General features: G+C 41.8%; 1 protein-coding gene across 7 annotated transcripts; it reads right to left on the bottom strand.

Annotated features, from left to right (window-relative positions):
* Positions 1-1,784: 1,784 nt before the first annotated feature.
* LOC115131922 (glucose-6-phosphate 1-dehydrogenase) lies at positions 1,785-12,532 on the bottom strand. 7 transcript variants are annotated; one of them, XM_029664012.2, is made up of 14 exons: positions 12,446-12,482; positions 11,640-11,678; positions 10,625-10,746; positions 6,981-7,018; positions 6,785-6,893; positions 6,449-6,666; positions 6,053-6,214; positions 5,823-5,948; positions 5,614-5,707; positions 5,240-5,426; positions 4,379-4,614; positions 4,156-4,232; positions 3,475-3,567; positions 1,785-3,365 (listed from the first exon to the last, which is right to left on the bottom strand). In XM_029664012.2, the coding sequence occupies exons 1-14, from the start codon at positions 12,465-12,467 to the stop codon at positions 3,275-3,277; spliced, it is 1,614 nt and encodes a 537-aa protein (XP_029519872.1). In that variant the 5' UTR covers positions 12,468-12,482; the 3' UTR covers positions 1,785-3,274. The 7 variants fall into 7 exon arrangements, with proteins under 7 accessions (XP_029519872.1, XP_029519873.1, XP_029519874.1 ...); XM_029664013.2 differs by having other exon boundaries at positions 6,053-6,211; XM_029664014.2 differs by lacking the exon at positions 12,446-12,482 and adding an exon at positions 12,260-12,421.
* Positions 12,533-17,575: the final 5,043 nt, after the last annotated feature.

Below are 17,575 nucleotides of genomic sequence, written 5' to 3'. Positions count from 1 at the left end.
AACCTGAAGGTCTGTATGGAGGAGTGGGCCAAAATCCCTGCTGCAGTGTGTGCAAACCTGGTCAAGAACTACAAGAAATGTATGATCTCTGTAATTGCAAACAAAGGTTTCTGTACCAAATATTAAGTTCTGCTTTTCTGATGTATCAAATACTTATGTCATGCAATAAAATGCTAATTAATTACTTAAAAATCATACAATGCAATGTGATTTTTTGGATTTTTGTTTTAGATTCAGTCTCTCACAGATGATAAAAATTACAGACCTCTACATGCTTTGTAAGTATGAAAACCTGCAAAATCGGCAGTGTATCAAATACTTGTTCTCCCCACTGTGTATACACACACACACAGTGCCTTCGGAAAGTATTCAGAACCCTTTACTTTTTCTACATTTTGTTAGGTTATTGTTTTTTTTTTACCTCAATGTACACACAATACCCCATAATGACAAAGCAAAAACATGTTTAGATTTTTTTGCTAATTTATAAAAATAAAAACTGAAAGATTACATTTAGATAAGTATTCAGACCCTTTACTCATTACTTTGTTGAAGCACTTTTGGCAGTGATTACAGCCTCGAGTGTTCTTGGGTATGATGCTACAAGCTGGCCACAACTGTATTTTGGGAGTTTCTCCCATTCTTTGCTGCAGATCCACAGAAGCTCTGTCGGGTTGGATGGGGAGCGTTGCTGCACAGCTATTTTCAGGTCTCCAGAGATGTTCGATCGGGTATACGTCCGGGCTCAGAGACTTGTTCCGATGCCACTCCTGTGTTGTCTTGGCTGTGTGCTTAGGGCCGTTGTCCTGTTGGAAGGTGAACCTTCACCCCGGTCGGAGGTCCTGAGCGCTCTAGAGCAGGTTTATCAAGGATCTCTCTATACTTTGCTTCGTTCATCTTTCCCTCGATCCTGACTAGTCTCCCAGTCCTTGCCGCTGAAAAACATCCCCACAGCATGATAACGCCACCACCATACTTCACTGTAGGGATGGTGCCAGGTTTCCTCCAGATGTGACGCTTGGCCTTCAAGCCAAAGAGTTCAATCTTGGTTTCATCAGAGCAGAGAATCTTGTTTCTCATGGTCTGAGAGTTCTTTAGGTGCCTTTTAGCAAATTCCAAGCAGGCTGTCATGTGCATTTTTACTGAGGAGTGGCTTCTGTCTGGCCACTCTACTATAAAGGCCTAATTAGTGGAGTGTTGCAGAGATGGTTGTCCTTCTGGAAGGTTCTCCCATCTCCACAAAGGAACTCTGGAGCTCTGTCAGAGTGACCATCGATTTCTTGGTCACCTCCCTGACCAAGGCCCTTCCCCTGATAGCTCAGTTTGGCCAGGCGGCCAGCTGTAGGAAGAGTCTTGGTGATTCCAAACTTCTTCCATTTAAGAATGATGGATGCCACTGTGTTCTTGGGGACCTTCAAATGCTGCAGACATTTTTTGGTACCCTTCCCCAGATCTGTGCCTCGACAAAAATCCTGTTTGAGCTCTACGGAATTGCCTCGACAATTCCTTCAAGCTCATGGCTTGGTTTTTGCTCTGACATGCACTGTCGAAGTTGTCATCAAAGTATTGGAAGAATCTCAAAATATTTGTTAACATTTTTGTTAACTACATGATTCCATATGTTATTTCTTAGTTTTGATGTCTTCACTATTATTGTACAATGTAGAAAAGTGAAAAGAAACCTTGGAATGAGTAGGTGTCCAAACTTGACTGGTTGGGTGTGTGTATACACACACAGACCAACCCCTTAACACAAAATATCAGTATCAATTGAGAATGCACACTGAAGAAATTACTGGTTTATTGCAAGTTTGGAAATATAACATGAATGTTCGGTCTATAGCAATAAAGTACGTCATTATAAAGATGGCATCATATGTTGACCCTGTGACAGACTTTGTTTCTAAACAAACATCAGTAACTTAATAGGCCTGAAAATGTAAACAAAAAGGAATGAAAGTCACAGCTCTTTTCTTGGAATTAAGCACACTAAAGCCTTGTTCTTGTACAATTTTGCTTTGTAAGAAATTTAAGAGGAAACTGCCTGCAGAAAATATTGACCCCTGCATTCAACCACCATGCTTTAAACCAACCCACTTCAACGCAACAATTATTATGCAATCATGATTTTGCTTGGTCCAAAATAGCAAATGAAAAACAAAAAGATTACATTAATAGAAAAAAACTTAATCTGTTAAAGGGATACTTTGGGATTTTGGCAATGAGGCAATGTTTACTTCCCCAGAGTCAGATGGTGTCCAGTATGAAGGACGTTAGAGGTAGTCGGGCAAGCAAATGTTAACTAGCGTTAGCGCAATGACAAAGTCTATAGGTATCTACTAGCATAATAGCAGATACCTGGTTGATCCTGCTAGTAGCATATGCTTGTCTCAAAGATTAAGCCATGCCAGTCATTCATGCGAACACTACAGTAGTTAACAGGGTCTCACGAAACTACCTCTAACTTCCTTCATACTGAACACAGACATAACGGTATCCACAAGTTTTGGCCTCATTGCCAAATCTCAAGGTGATAATAGCAGAGGATAGTAGACATTCATTGTAATTCCCACCAGTAAAACAGGTTAACCCATGTTTTGTTCTCAGTCTCCATGTAAAAACACCCAGGTCTAACTTTTGGTAGCTATGATCACTAGCTGATCACAGAGCTGTAGAATGTTTTGTCTAGGAGTAGCCTAATTCTGTTTCTCTGCCTGAAGTGTGTACTGAAGAAAGTGGAAACCTCTCCAGCCCATGCTTATACCCATTCAATGGAATCAGTCCCATTCTCTACCACTCTCCCAGTCCGAGGTTTGCAATTGTACACCTTCCCTCCCCTCCCCCTTATGGGATGGACTGATGTGATGAGTATGTTGGAAGTAAGTGCTCACTCCTGGGTGAAGGGTAGAGAATCGGATCGCATCCACGGCTTCTGAGAGGTAAAAGCTGAAACAGAATTGGGCTAGTGTTCACTCGCTCTTCCCTTGTTCCCCAGTGGTTAAGCACCTCCTCCCTCCCTAGTTAAGACCTGACAGATACAAGTGACACCAGAGCATTAATGTAGTACCTGAGACCTAGGCTATGCTCCAATACTATTAAATAGCTTCCTTTCCATATTTCCTAGTCTTTCTTGGCGGTTGCCGTGACAGGTCTGGAAAAGAAAGAGCAATAGTAGAAACCACCAGACCCAAAGAAGACATTCAAACATATTGCAACGTAAAGCTACTCATTTACCCCACCCTGCCTCCTTTCTCTACCCATCCCTCTCCCTCTCTCACAGTCGGTGGGGGTTGACCCATTTGTATGTTCCTTCGTAACGGAAACCGACCCTCTTTGAGAGCTCGTCCGCTTCCGTTGGACCCCGGCTAGGAAGGAAAGGAACAAATCCATCACAAAAATAACAATATCCCTGAAAAATGAATGTGACTATTGACATGAGATGTCAGTTGTTAAACTGTGACTGGTAAATCTTACCTTCCATATTTGTAGGGTGTGGGGGGAGTCTTCTCATTCTCTATCTGATGAAGGAGAGGCGTAAAGATCCTCCAGGCTTCCCTCAGCTCATCACTAAGAGAAAATATAATGTAAGGGACAGTACCACATACAGTAATGCAGCCAATGGGAGAAGCAACCTTATGGCACTATGTAGTGGACAGAATAATGCATGTTAGGCTTGGGCGATATACTGTATACCGGGGTATTTCAAAATGCCGATGGTATGATTTTCAATACCGATTTTTTTTTTTTTTTGGGGGGCTTGGTCTAATCCAATCGTTGCAGCAGGCTCAACCGATACCCCGCCCGTTTTCTTAAGACAGACCTAGACAATAGTTCGGATCACACAGCGCTTCACACGGTTTGAGTGAAAGAGATAATTGACATAATTACAAAAAAATATATAAAATACTTGTCATAATCGTATTCTGAAAATTTGCCATTTCTGCTACAATACTCCTTTTGTCCGAGTACTCTGCACACCCCTACCTGGGAGTGCACCCCCCTTGTGTGCACTTCCAGTAATACCATAATATGGTACAGAAACAGGGTGGGAAATCTGGATACGGCCCAACCCTAATGCATGTCCATGGTCTTATTTACATAACACAAAACATTATGGCAACAGAGGGAACTGCCGAGACAGACGGACTGACTGACCTTCTGACAAAGTGCATCTGGCTGCCACAGAAGACGTCCAGGATGAGACGCTCGTAGGCGTCTGGCAACTTCACATCCTGAGGAGAGAAGATTACAGTGAAAATGGAGCAAATAACATTTGTGCCTGCATATGGGTTGCTAAAATTGGAGAGTGTGGCGAGGTAGTGTGTGTGGGTGTCCCTTTTCTAGGAATGATTGGGTGTGTGTTCATTCAGTATCTCACCTTGTATCTGCTCTTGTAGGTGAGGTCTAGCTCCGTCTCCTCGGGGTGGAAGTACACTCCTGGTTTCTTGCTCATCATTTTGGCGTAGACAGCCTCGTTGGGCTGCACGCGCACCACCAGCTCATTCCTTCGACACTGCGCGCCAAAGATGTCCCCCGGGACGTCGGTGAACTGCAACCGGACCTCTGCTTTCCGCTCATTCAGGGCTTTGCCGCAACGCAGGATGAAGGGAACACCTTTTGGATGAACATAGTTGTTTAAAAAATGTCCAATGCAGCCGTTTTTATCTCTATTAAATGATTTCTGGGTAACAATTAAGTACCTTACTGTGATTTTAATTGAAAACAATGGTCAAAAATAAAAAATAATGCTTCTTAGAAAGAGCAATTTCTCAAGCAAGAATTTTGCGAATACTGTCAGAGGGGTTTGAGCAAGGAGGGGGAAACTGAAAATGTGTTGTTATTGGTCTAACTCATTTACCACATGGTGATGCGACCATGGAAGGCCAAAACTACCTCCCACCAAAAATCTCTAAAAATCTCTGGCTGTCTGTTCAAATAGCTCTTATACTAAGGGCATTGTCATAACTTTCACAATTTTATTTGAACCTTCGTGTGGAAATACAGTACCAATACTTACAGTACTTATTCCAAAGTGTCGAAAATAGTGAAAAACCTTTGAATGAATAGGTGTGTCCAAACTTTTGACTGGTACAGTACAGATAAAACAAAAAAATATAATCCTGTTTTTCACTGCACTGGGCCTTTAAGAGTTATCACTGAGTAGTGAGCTGGTTTGACCAGAAAGTGAAAGCACAACAAGCAACACCATGCGATGGAGAGAGAAAGCAGAGGTTCTCACCATCCCAGCGCTCGTTGTGCACGTAGAGCACAGCTGTGGCAAAGGTGGCCTGGGTGGAGCCTTTGGGGACAGTGGGGTCATCAAGGTAACCCAGCTTGGCGTCCCCTTCTCCCTCTGGGTCGCCCACGTACTGCCCCAACACCACATCTGACATGGTAATGGGGGCGATGCACTTCAGCACCTTCACCTGCAGGGGGAGACAGTGGTCAGGGAGAGTAAGTATGAAGTGATAGGTTTGAAGACAAATTGTTGATTCCGTTGTTTGTTTTTTTAACTTATAAAGATGATATCAGTAGTTTTCTAGAGGAGCCAATGGTAAAGTCAAGTAGAGACGTGTTTTGGGCTTTAACCAGGTTGTGCCCATGTTACTGTACCTTTTCATCCCTGACATCATCAGAGCTGGTGGAGGCCGGCTTCTCCATGGCAACCAGAGAGAGCATCTGGAGCAAGTGGTTCTGCATGACATCACTAAAGAAAATACGGAATTGGTGGTGAGAAGTTAGACGGACTAGTAGAAGACGGCAAGAATAAATGCCTTCATTGAGGTTTTGATTTCATTAAGCACGAAGGCAATTCCCCCTACCGGATAATGCCAAAGTCATCAAAGTAGCCGCCTCGGCCCTGGGTGCCGAAGGGTTCTTTGAAGGTGAGGACCACGCACGCTATGCTGTCCCTGTTCCAGATTGGCCCAAAGATCCGGTTCCCAAACCTGGAACATTTACCACCGTTTAACCTCAGACTTATTGACATGGACATAGCTGAGAGACACAGCTGTCTGTGACAAGGTTTATTCATGTTCTCTCAACTCTGTACCTGAGGACCATGAGGTTCTGCACCATCTCCTTGCCCAGGTAGTGGTCTATGCGGTAGATCTGATCCTCAGTAAACAGGGAGGAGAGGTGGGTGGACAGCTCCTCAGAGCTCTGCAGGTCACGACCAAACGGCTTCTCCACAATCACCCTGTTCCAGCCCCTACTAAACACGCACAGATAGGGAGGGGAGTTCAGCCTGTTTTGGTTATTTAACAGCAGAAGAGAGGAACTTTCATCTCATGACCAACCTTTCCCAGACAAATACCAATTACATATACAGCAAGTGGATTAAATATGACAAGGCCTGTCCCAGTCCCTACCAATAGAGAAGGATTCAGAGGAGAGGGAGTCCGAGACAGACCGTCAGAACTACAGTAGACATAACAGGCTCACTGACTTGGTGCTCATGCAGTGGTGCTTAATGTTCTTGGTGACATCGTGGTAGATGCTGGGCGGCAGGGCCAGGTAGAAGAGGCGGTTGGCCTCACCACCCCCGGGCAGGGACAGCAGGTGGGTGTGGAGGTTGGAGAAGGCACTCTCATCCGCGTACTTCCCACTGACATAAGAGTTACGGCTGAAGAACACAGACAACCGCTCAGCCTCAGAGTCTGCCACCTGGGACCACAGAGAGATAGGAATGATGTCATTGGTGTTTAGCACATGCACAAACACAAATGCATTAACTGTGGGTCCTTGTGTAATGCTAGATGGTGTGTTAATGGGAAAGTCTTACCTTCAGATAGGGCATACAGGCAGTTTTGATGGCATCCACTGTGAGGTCAGAGCGGGCAAAGCCCACAAAGTGAGTCTGTTCAGGAAGGAGCCCATCTCTAAACAACCACCTGAGTGTGGGGGGGGGAATAGAGAAAGGCTCATAATTAGTCTTATTACGTGACACCTCACAACTGCCCTGGGCTACACATACTCACCATAGAGTTGGGTAGATTTTCTTTTTGGCTAGATCCCCCTAAAGAGCATTGTAAAACAGAGATTAGTCACCACTAAAATGTTAGTTGAAACAGAGGCCCCTGGCCTATATAGCCTAGTGGCACTACAAGACAGCTCATTCAAGGTCTGTCAGTGTGGCGATTACTAGTACAGTAAACAAGGCTATAAATAAAAGGGTTCCTTACTTGATACTACTGCTGGTTGCAGTTTGGACAGTTACTAGTAGGCTGTAGTGGCCTATTTAGGATTTACGCAATAGCAGTAATCCAACTGGGAGCACTGCTTACTACAAAGAGGCAGCAGCAGTGACACAGCCTGAGGAAAACTGGCAGAGTACAAAGCCAAAGAATATTCTGAAGGCAATAACCCTTACGAAAGCTGGTATGGAATAAATGAGAGATTACCTATCACCACAGAGAATAATAAATAAATAAAACTATAGACGACAGAGCTACACTGTTAAACATCAATACAGGAACAGTAACTGAGGAACACACAAAAAAAAAAAATTCTAACAAAGCATTCCTCACTAGTTTCAGCACCACTATTCCACAGGTCCCTCAGTAATGTTTTCCAGCGAATGCTGGGTTATCTGATGTTTGTCACTTGAGGAAATGCTTCAAAAATAAATCATTCATCCGAATGGCCTTATTGACTGTTCTTTGTGAGCTTATCTGTCTCCTATTCCAGTGAGGTGTGTTGGTTTGCTGTGTAATACTGAATCATTTGCTTAGTGTGCCTTTAAAATGACACATTGAGTTACACCTTTAAACTGATGTACTATGAAATGCTGGCCTACTGTCCTGCCTCAGCTGAGAGAAAAATGCAAATGTAGGGTGACTCGGCAAACATCTCTTCACTGTTCCGTTCATGATGAGGCATGAACACCGATCCCACTATATTCCTCTCTCTCCCTTTCACAAAAGGAGACTCACACACACACACCATCTCAATTACCACGTTTCCATCCAGTTTTTATGCAAGTTAAGTCATACCATATAAAAGATTACCACCACAGCTGTGATGAAAACAGGAAGTTTCCGTACAATTTTATAAATGTCGACAGATATTGTTCGACATGGTGGGATCTTTCTGTGTTAATGATACAAGAAATGGTTGTGGAAACGCGTTTATGCACAAATATTGATATAATAACCATCATATCGACGTAAACTTGGAGTCACGAGATGAAACATAAGCCTTATTAGATAGTCATGGTGAGAGAAACTAGGCTGTTTTCATTGCTTCAGTGAAGTGAACATAGAGATTACCTTCAATAATTGGAAATGTGACCATGGTCCTGTGCCATGTATCAACAGATGAATATTTGGCCTACAATCTTACATCACCATTAGGCGAAGTACCATGCAGCAAGCCTGTACCAAGGTAAGCGTGCAATATTTACTGAACCCTTTCATTGGCACAGCAACTGCAATGAGGCCATGTTGAGTGAGGTGGTGTGCACGTGCAACACCAGCTGGTGATTGGTTTAGCTGGTGATTGGTTTGTGCTTGTGGAGTGACAAGGACAGACTGCAGCATTGGAAACAAAGCATATTTTACAATAGCCTATGCATAGCCTTTTGTAGTACAATCACTGTTCCTACAAACCACAGCTCTGCCTTACCATTACCCTTCCCCCATCCTGATTCCAGACTTGCCTATATTGCTATGACAGGAAACTGCTGACAGACAGTGACACTGCACTATTCAGCCCTCGTTCCACTCCTTTCAAACAAAAGTAAATAGAGCAGGAGAAAGTAAATGGAAGAGAAGTGGGCGGAATAATTAAAAATCAGAACTACTCTCCCACACTTTATCAGCAACTAGGCACATCTTACAAGTCAGCAGAGAACAAGGAAACAGGAAATAAACCGTGTAGGCCTAGAGGGTGTCATTCCTAGAGAAGGAAATAGTATAAGAAAATGCAACTTCGGAGTGACTGGACTTAGTCACTGGATTGATAATCTTAGTAGGTATTGAAAGGAGAATAAATTATTATAGGCTGTGGGAAATATGAAATTCTGGCTCGTTAAACTCGCTCTAAATGACTGGGTATCTTGGTCATTATGCTGAGCTCTCAAAACAATTGGTCAACAAAAGATCCGTTCTTACACCATGATTGGCCAACAAACTGTCCGTGACCAAATGATTGCCTAACAATTAGTCTGAGCTGACCATGATTGGCTAACAGCCTGTGTCCAAACCATAACCAACAATCAGGAACCTTGATATGTTCTCTGTATCAAGGCCTGACTACAGAAAGCTCAAGTGATTCTGGGGTTGCTTAGTTACACAAGCGCTGTTATGTGTCTCAATGAAATTTAGACATTTCCTCAAAACAGTCATGTGCAACCTCTTTTCCGTTTTAAATTTTCAACACACACTTTCTCACAAAATGTGTTTCCTTCTATGTCCACCTAAAATCTAGTATAAAGTGTTTATAAAATAGTTAACAGATTCTGCAGTTTGGTAGCCTATATTTAGTAAATAGTTTGGCAAATCTAAGGCACTGGATTAATCTGGCCTTCCTCATTAACCAACCTTTTTATGTGAGTAAAGTACATGTCGGATAAAACATTTTTTTTTTTAAATTAAAAGTAATGACAAGCCTGATGGCAACAGAACATTTTTCGGTAAACTTTCCAAATGTCGACAAAACAACACGCTACACAAGGTGGGATATTTCTGTGTCGGTCAAATTAATATTGCGAGAATTGTTGGTGGAAACACTTTTACACACAAACATTGATATAACAACCATCATATGAAAGTAAGCTTGGAGTCCCGCGATGACATGTGTGGTCCTCCCACTACAAAAAAGCATGCCGTTTATTAGGCTACTGATGAAATAAGTGATGAACTTCACAGGGTGGTGAAAGTGCAAGGTGATGAGCTCGATGCTCCTTTTCAATAAATATTGAGGATCTTATTCTGATAATCGATGCTCGGCTGCCATGACATATAAAAAATAATATTGCTCTTTTGTCCATAATAACCTCATCATGTAGGCTATACATGTACTCCAGCCAACAGAGTGCAGATAGCACTGTTGGCTAGAGCGCATGTGCAAATATCAGAGTCGGCACATTCTCTATATACAGTAACAAAACCAATTTGGTGAGAAAACCATCAGTAGAGTTGAAAATGCGTTGGAAACCTCTAACTTTATTTATTTGGTACATGGGAATTTAACCGCGAAATAAATTTTTATGTGCACGTCGTCATCTCGCACAGCCTTTTATATGCAAAAAGTACATTTTATGGAAACAACATTATGGAAAATACGCATATTGTTTTTATGCAGATTTGAGAATATTCCCATGAAAATCTGTCGCCAATATAATGGAAACCTAGCTAAAGAATGCATTACAGGTTTAATTTCATAATCCCTCATACATTTTCCGAGCATTTCATAAATGTCCACAAAAAGGTTAGATGTTCACAATCGGATTCACTTATTTGGTCAGTCACTCCCTCCAGTAAGCATCCAACACACACACTCACATCCATTATTCCATTTACTCAAACAACTTTTGTAACGATACAAATAATTTTTGACAGTGCTTTGAAGGTCTAAACCATGCAGGATCATTGATCAAATTATCAAAGAATTCCCCCCTCACCGATGCTCCCATGATGATGAAGATGTGAGCGTCGGACTGACGGAACTCCTCATCCTCATGCAGCTCCTTCCGCAGCTCTCCAAACACCTCGGACCGAGAGAGGGGAATGGAGCTCATTTTTCCTAGGCAAAGGTAAATGTCAAAAGACAAGTTATTATCGAGAACAGGCTTGATTGGCCTAACATTTATGAGAACACCTGTAGGAGGAACACACACACACACGTTCACACAAGAACAATACAGTACATTGTGATCTAGTTTAATAGCGTAGGCCTATTGAAGGCGTGACTTCAAGTAAAAACTATTTGTTGAATATCATAACATTACGCAAATAGACTAGAGCACTGCTCTGGGCACTGACTGACCATGATTCATACCAATGGAGTACAGACAGACACAAACACTTTCCAAACACAAAACAAGTTAAACACTGCTTTCAAACAATGAACTTTCTAGACATTCAGCGAAACCGCCTTGGGATAAATAGAGGAGGGTGGCACCAATAAGTGAAAGAACAATAGATTGTAACATTCTTAGTTGTACCTCCGTGTGTGCTATAGGCAGTAATATTGGACATAGAGGAACGGATATTTGGAAAATGTAGATCTACTTTCAGGAAGCACTTGTCGTTTTCTTTTCAGGACAACAGTTTTAGCCCTAAATATTTTTGACAAATGCCACTTTACTTGAAAAGGACACTTAAAAACACAGCCTTTATAGTCTATAAAACCACCATCAACATTATATTACACCATTTTAGGCCAACCTTTTCTCATATGGCTGGTACGAAATCGAGACGTGTGCCACCTTCAAAAATAGTAATACTCTTATCTTAAAGACTGAAGTCCTTGTATAACTCTTCTAAATCAAGATACATTGCTATAAATCGATGTTTTGTCACATAATATTAAAGTGGAATAGACTAAATAAGTCCACTTAGAAATACACAAAATCTACATGCAAGACGACACAGTTACATCACTATTTCTGTAAGCGCTAGTAATCATAATCATACCAGGTCCTTGTTGTGCAATGGCACCACCGGCGGGTCTCTCTTGGGTCAGGGAGAGAGAGGACCCACAACAAGAGCAGGGAGAGATAATTAAACGGTCAATGTAATATTAGCTAGCTAGTTACAGTTTACAGAATGTGCACCTCTCTCGGGATAAGCATTCTCCACTTTGCAAACACAAATAGTCACAACACACCACCCACTCTAATGTTATTAGCCAAATCCTCCACCCAATCCCGTATTTAAAAGGGCTCAACCCATCTAGCCGTGCTGTGACCACAAATAACACGGGGTACGTTTAGCTAGCCAAGCTAGCTAACTTTGACGAATTTGCACCTGTACACGGAGACGTTAGGTTAGCTAGCTAGCAAACTAGCCACGCTCTGTACAAAAGATGTGGACCAAGGTTACCCACCAAAGTAACTAACTATGAAATGACACGAGTTTCTTTAACAACAAAACACCAAACAGACGTTAGCTAAAACATCCCAGCATCATATTCGTGGCTGTTTTGACAGAATGACAAGCATGCAGTCAGCATGACCCGTTAACGCGCGGCTAGCTGTCAATGTGTTCGTAGTAGGCAGAGCAATACCTTTTTATTTTATTTTATAAACACTTACTTCCAGCCATTTCCAATTCAAACGATTCACTTTAACTGAGAATGCGGCGATTACAGCGCAAACCCCAACCGACACTTCTGTAAATCACCAGGCTACTTGCAGTGCATCTCGAGCGTAGTTTCCTTCTTCCCTGTTAAAATGACACAACGGAATTCAGTGATTTTATTGGTTTAAAGAGAAACTCACCAGCGCTCGATGCACTTCCCATTACTGATGGCTTCAGTGACGGCACATTCCCAAAGACAACAAAAAAAGATGGATGGGGCGGAGTTCTAGTGTGCACTCTTCAGAGAATAATACACCAATCAAAGTGAAGAACTAGCACACTGACATGTACATTAAGTGGATCAGTAGTAGTAGGCTACTAGAGGCCAATACTGACTGGGATTATCAATACAGTCATATATTAAACCGCATGAACGAACATGGAAGAGATACCAAAAGGCAAACACTTTAAATGCTAAATAGTAAAGGTCAACAGGTCATCATCTGGTATGGAAGATGTCCTTAGTCCATTATCTGAAAATACTTTATTTCAGAGGGGATTATTAGAACGATGTTTATGCTTGGTTTAATTCTTCATGCTATTGTAGAGAACGGCGGTTCAGGGAAGCGAATCCGCGTCGCTGGTGGGAAAAAAAGAAAGCACCCTATGCATCGCGCAAATAGGGTTAACGCACTTGCTAGTAATTGTAACATAGCTCAAATAGCGAGGATAGCTACAATATATGCGACACACAGTACACAAACAACCTGAAGCAAAACAAATGTCGTTTGGGATGGTGAATTGTAAAGAATCTCACAAATTGAAATGTGTATTTCGGAGTGTGTAAAGCACTAGTGCCAAAACAGAAACGATCACACGTTCCTCTAATTGGGAACCTCTACAAAAGATCTTCAAAAGCCTCAACATTTTCAACTTCTTCCTTTTAATAAATAAATAATACAAAACATTCATTCAAACTGGGCAGTGTGCCATATTTCATCAATTCATGTGTTGTAATCAAAACAGTGCATCATGGGGAGTCCACCTTCCAAGTCCACCTTCCTCCATGGATCCCATTGCTCAGCTGGCTGAGTCACAGCTATTCATCACCACTTTATCTCGGTCTACTGTCAAGCATTTGCCAGAAGAGCGATTCTTCAGGAGAGAGCACCATATACACACACACACAACATAATTAGAACAATGTTGAGCAGAATAAAAGGCTATTGTGCACTGCAAGTGACCACAATGCTCTGTTCTGCACTTGCCTCCTAAAAAACAGTGCAGCATTAATATAGCCAAGCTGTGCGTAACAGCATGTATATACTGTAAAGTAGTTCATGTTCTTGTGCTGCAATATAAGACAACAATCAGTGTTTTGTCCTTTTGTCCTGGAGAGGAGAAAATGACTTCCAAATGGTCTCCAAATACTGTATATGGAACAAACCCATGTACAAGACCCACAATAAGACTTCCAGAGCAGTGAAAAATAGATGTATTTATTATCATTGTTATTATCATTGTGAAATAAACTAACCCTAATAAAATATTTCTTGACCGTTTAGAATGTCATGGTTACGTACAGGTGTGAAATTCCACACTTGCGCAGGGTCCACCACATTTCTACAGGCGAGAGAGTTCAGTAACAACCAGCACTGCTCCAGGGGTCACATGCACTGCCCCAGGGGTCACATGCAGACACAGCTTAGTGGGATGTGTACTCAAAATACTAAACGCAGAAATGTTATGTTTAGGAAAAAACTGTGGTAATTATGTGGAACCTGCACACACATGGCTCTGTATATTGTACATGATTTATACTAAAGTACCTGGTTTCCTCCCATGTTGTGGCATGTGCAAGATAACTGGTTTCCCGCCCTTATTCTTTTCTCCCACATCCAGGCAAGTCTTAGAGCCAGAGTTCTTGAGCTGATAAAATGCTTTTTGGCAGAATATAGATTAAAAAAAGTAGATGAGTAATTAAAAACTGACAATCCACATTCTAATGAAAGTGAAATAAATTGAACATAGACTTTGTGCAAGTACCATGTGACATTTTTGCAGCTTAGCTTCTCTTTAAGTTTGAGGCTTTCTGAGATGTCACCATATTTGTTCTGAGCGAACAGGAAGAAGAAAAATAAAGCAAAGATTGCTGTGTCATTTTTTTTTTTTTTTTGCGTACACCTAATAGCTGCAGTGAAATGTGTTTTTTTTTCTTTTACAGGGTCAGCCATAGTCAAATTAGGGTTAAAGGGCAATTCCACCACTTTTCGTCGTCATTTTCATTATCTCCAGCACAGTACGAGTGTCAACATATGTGAAATAGCACATTCATAGAAAAAAATATAATGTGAAAAAGTTCTACCCATCATCAAAAGTTAACAGTGATTTTTTTTTTGGGGGGGGGGGGGGGGTGAGCAAGAAACCCGTTTTTTTTTTTTGCTTTCAAGATTACCCTGTAATGTCATTTTTTTAGGACCTTTTTTCTTATCTTTTTACCCACAGATAATAGAAACGCACTGTTTTCACATAAGTAGACACTGGTTTGGTGCTGAAGATGAGGTTGTAAAGAGGCAGAATTGCCCATTAAGTGCCTTGCTCAAGGACACGGCGACGGATTTTTCACCTTGACAACTCAGGTATTCAAACCTTTCGGTTACTGGCCCAACGCTCAAATTTGTCCATTATGTGAACAATAATGCACACTCTTAGAAAAAAGCGTTCCAAACGGATTCTTTTGCTGTCCTCATAGGAGAAATCTTCTAGGTTCCATGTAGAATCCTCTGTGGAAAGGATTTTTTTACATGGAACCCAAAACAGTTCTACCTGGAACCAAAATGGTTCTGCATGGAGCCAAACAGGTTAATGAAAGGGTTTTCCTATGGGGTCAGCCAATGAACCCTTTTAGGTTCTAGATAGCACCTTTTTTTCTAATAGTGCAGGATAACAGTGCAATACCACACTTTAATCAGCTGAGCGATATGTGCAACAGTGTGAGAACAGAACCTAGACCCCCAATTGTCATGTGTAAAAAGGTTTGTGAGGAAACACTATTCAAGTTTCAGGTTTTATTAGTGGCTTTTACAGGATACATATGGTATATACGGTCCAGCAAACTGCTTACTTGCAGGGTCCTTCTTGACAATGCAACAACAAGAAATAATAAAATATACAAATACAAACATAAAGTAAATGGCTGAGTAGAATAGACATTTTAGCATAAGTATAATACTTAGCTCAATTGATGGAGCATGGTGCTTGTAACGGTAGTGGGTTCGATTTCCGGGACCACCCATACGTAAAATATATGCATGCATTACTATAAGTAGCTTTGTGTAAAAGTGTCTGCTAAATGGCATGTATACATGCAGGCACAATTTATAGGACAATATATACACATGTATTTGGATTGGGGGGCAAGTGTTTAAATTGTGCAGTATTAACAATAGTAAATAAGAGTCTGGTAGCAGCAATTGTGATGTGTGTGTAGCATGAATGTTTACGTGTGTGATTGAGTGCAACGGTGTGGACAATCAGTGCAGGTGGTCGGTCCAGTTTGTGTTCTGCAGTCTGATGGCTTGTAGATAGAAACTGTCCTTGAGCCTGTTGGTGTCAGACCTCATGCTCCGACGGTAAAGGAGTGAACAGCTCGTGGCTGGGGCGTGTGCGGTTTTTGATGATGCTGCGGGACTTCCCCAGGCACCGTTTCAAGTAGATGTCCTGGATGGGTGGGAATTTCTTAAGCCGGTTTAGGACGTTAAGGTGGTGTTGCACCCTCTTGACAAGAGTGGTGTTGTTGTTGGTCCATGTCAAGTCATCGGTGTTGTGGACACAGAGGAACAACCTCTTGCTCCTACCCGGCACGCAGGCGTCCCATCTAGACATCTGGAAATGCAAATGCGCTACGCTAAATGCTAATAGCACTCGTTAAAACTCAAACGTTCATTAAAATACACATGCAGGGTACTGAATTAAAGCTACACTCGTTGTGAATCCAGGCAACAAGTCAGATTTTTAAAATGCTTTTCGGCGAAAGCATGAGAAGCTATTATCTGATAGCATGTAACACCCCAAAAGACCCGCAGGGGACGTAAACAAAATAATTAGCATAGTCGGCGCTACACAAAACGCACAAATAAAATATAAAACATTCATTACCTTTGACCATCTTCTTTGTTGGCACTCCTAGATGTCCCATAAACATCACTATTGGGTCTTTTTTTCGATTAAATCGGTCCATATATAGCCTAGATATCGATCTATGAAGACTGTGTGATCAAAGAAAAAAATAGCGTTTTATAACGTAACGTCATTTTTTTAAATTAAAAAAGTCGACGATAAACTTTCACAAAACACTTCGAAATACTTTTGTAATGCAACTTTAGGTATTAGTAAACGTTAATAAGCGATCAAATTGATCATGAGGCGATGTATATTCTATAGCTGTACGTCTGGAAATAATGTCCAGGTAAATCTCAACCAAAATATCCGGTCGGAGACCGGAAGAAAGGCGCTGCCTTGCGTCTGTTTGACCAAGAAACAAATAGTAGGCAAATGACAAGACTGTTGACATCGTGTGGAAGCTGTAGGTATTGCAACCTCGGCCCCATTTAATGTGGTTCACGTTTAACAATGGGTTCAAGTGGCGCATGGATATATTTTCCCATTTTCAGTGATCAGATTTTCCTGCACTTTTCGATGAAACGCACGTTCTGTTATAGTCACAGCCGTGATTTAACCAGTTTTATAAACGTCTGAGTGTTTTCTATCCACACATACTAATCATATGCATATACTATATTCCTGGCATGAGTAGCAGGGCGCTGAAATGTTGCGCGATTTTTAACAGAATGTTCGAAAAAGTAGGGGGTAGGAGTAACAGGTTAAAACGACTGACTTTCTCTACTGCAGTCCGATTGACATGAATCGGGCATGTTCCCTCCTCCGCTTCCTGACATCAACAATCAACTCCTTTGTTTTGCTGACATTGAGGGTATAGGTTGTTGTCCTAGCACTACAATGTCATTTCACAACCTCCCAATTCCCATTCCAATTCCAATTCCCAACCTCTTTGGCTATGGTGGCAACCCTCTTGTTCCTGTGGAAGAAGATCTGCTTGTAGTCGTCCTTCCAGACCTCGACTAAGTGCACCTGGTTGTGGGCGATCACCGACGTGTTGGAACATTGCTGCAGAAACTTGCTTCCATTCAGCCACATGAGCATTAGTGAGGTTGATCACTGATGTTGGGCGATTAGGCCTGGCTCGCAGTCGGCGTTCCAATTTATCCCAAAGGTGTTCGATGTGGTTGAGGTCAGGGCTCTGTCAAGGA

The sequence above is a fragment of the Oncorhynchus nerka genome, linkage group LG7, assembly GCF_034236695.1.
Source record: "Oncorhynchus nerka isolate Pitt River linkage group LG7, Oner_Uvic_2.0, whole genome shotgun sequence".
Taxonomy (NCBI): Eukaryota; Metazoa; Chordata; class Actinopteri; order Salmoniformes; family Salmonidae; genus Oncorhynchus; species Oncorhynchus nerka.
This window is presented reverse-complemented; position numbering and strand designations above follow the sequence as displayed.

Bases quoted from the DNA above. Each gene is read 5' to 3' on its own strand.
- LOC115131922 (XM_029664012.2), bottom strand. From the start codon at position 12,467: ATGGGAAGTGCATCGAGCGCTG. The intron at 7,019-10,624 runs GTGAGGGGGGAA...AATGCTCTTTAG, and splicing joins TCATCATCATGGGAGCATCG to GGGGATCTAGCCAAAAAGAA. The intron at 5,708-5,822 runs GTAGGGGGAATT...TATTTTCTTTAG, and splicing joins GATGACTTTGGCATTATCCG to TGATGTCATGCAGAACCACT.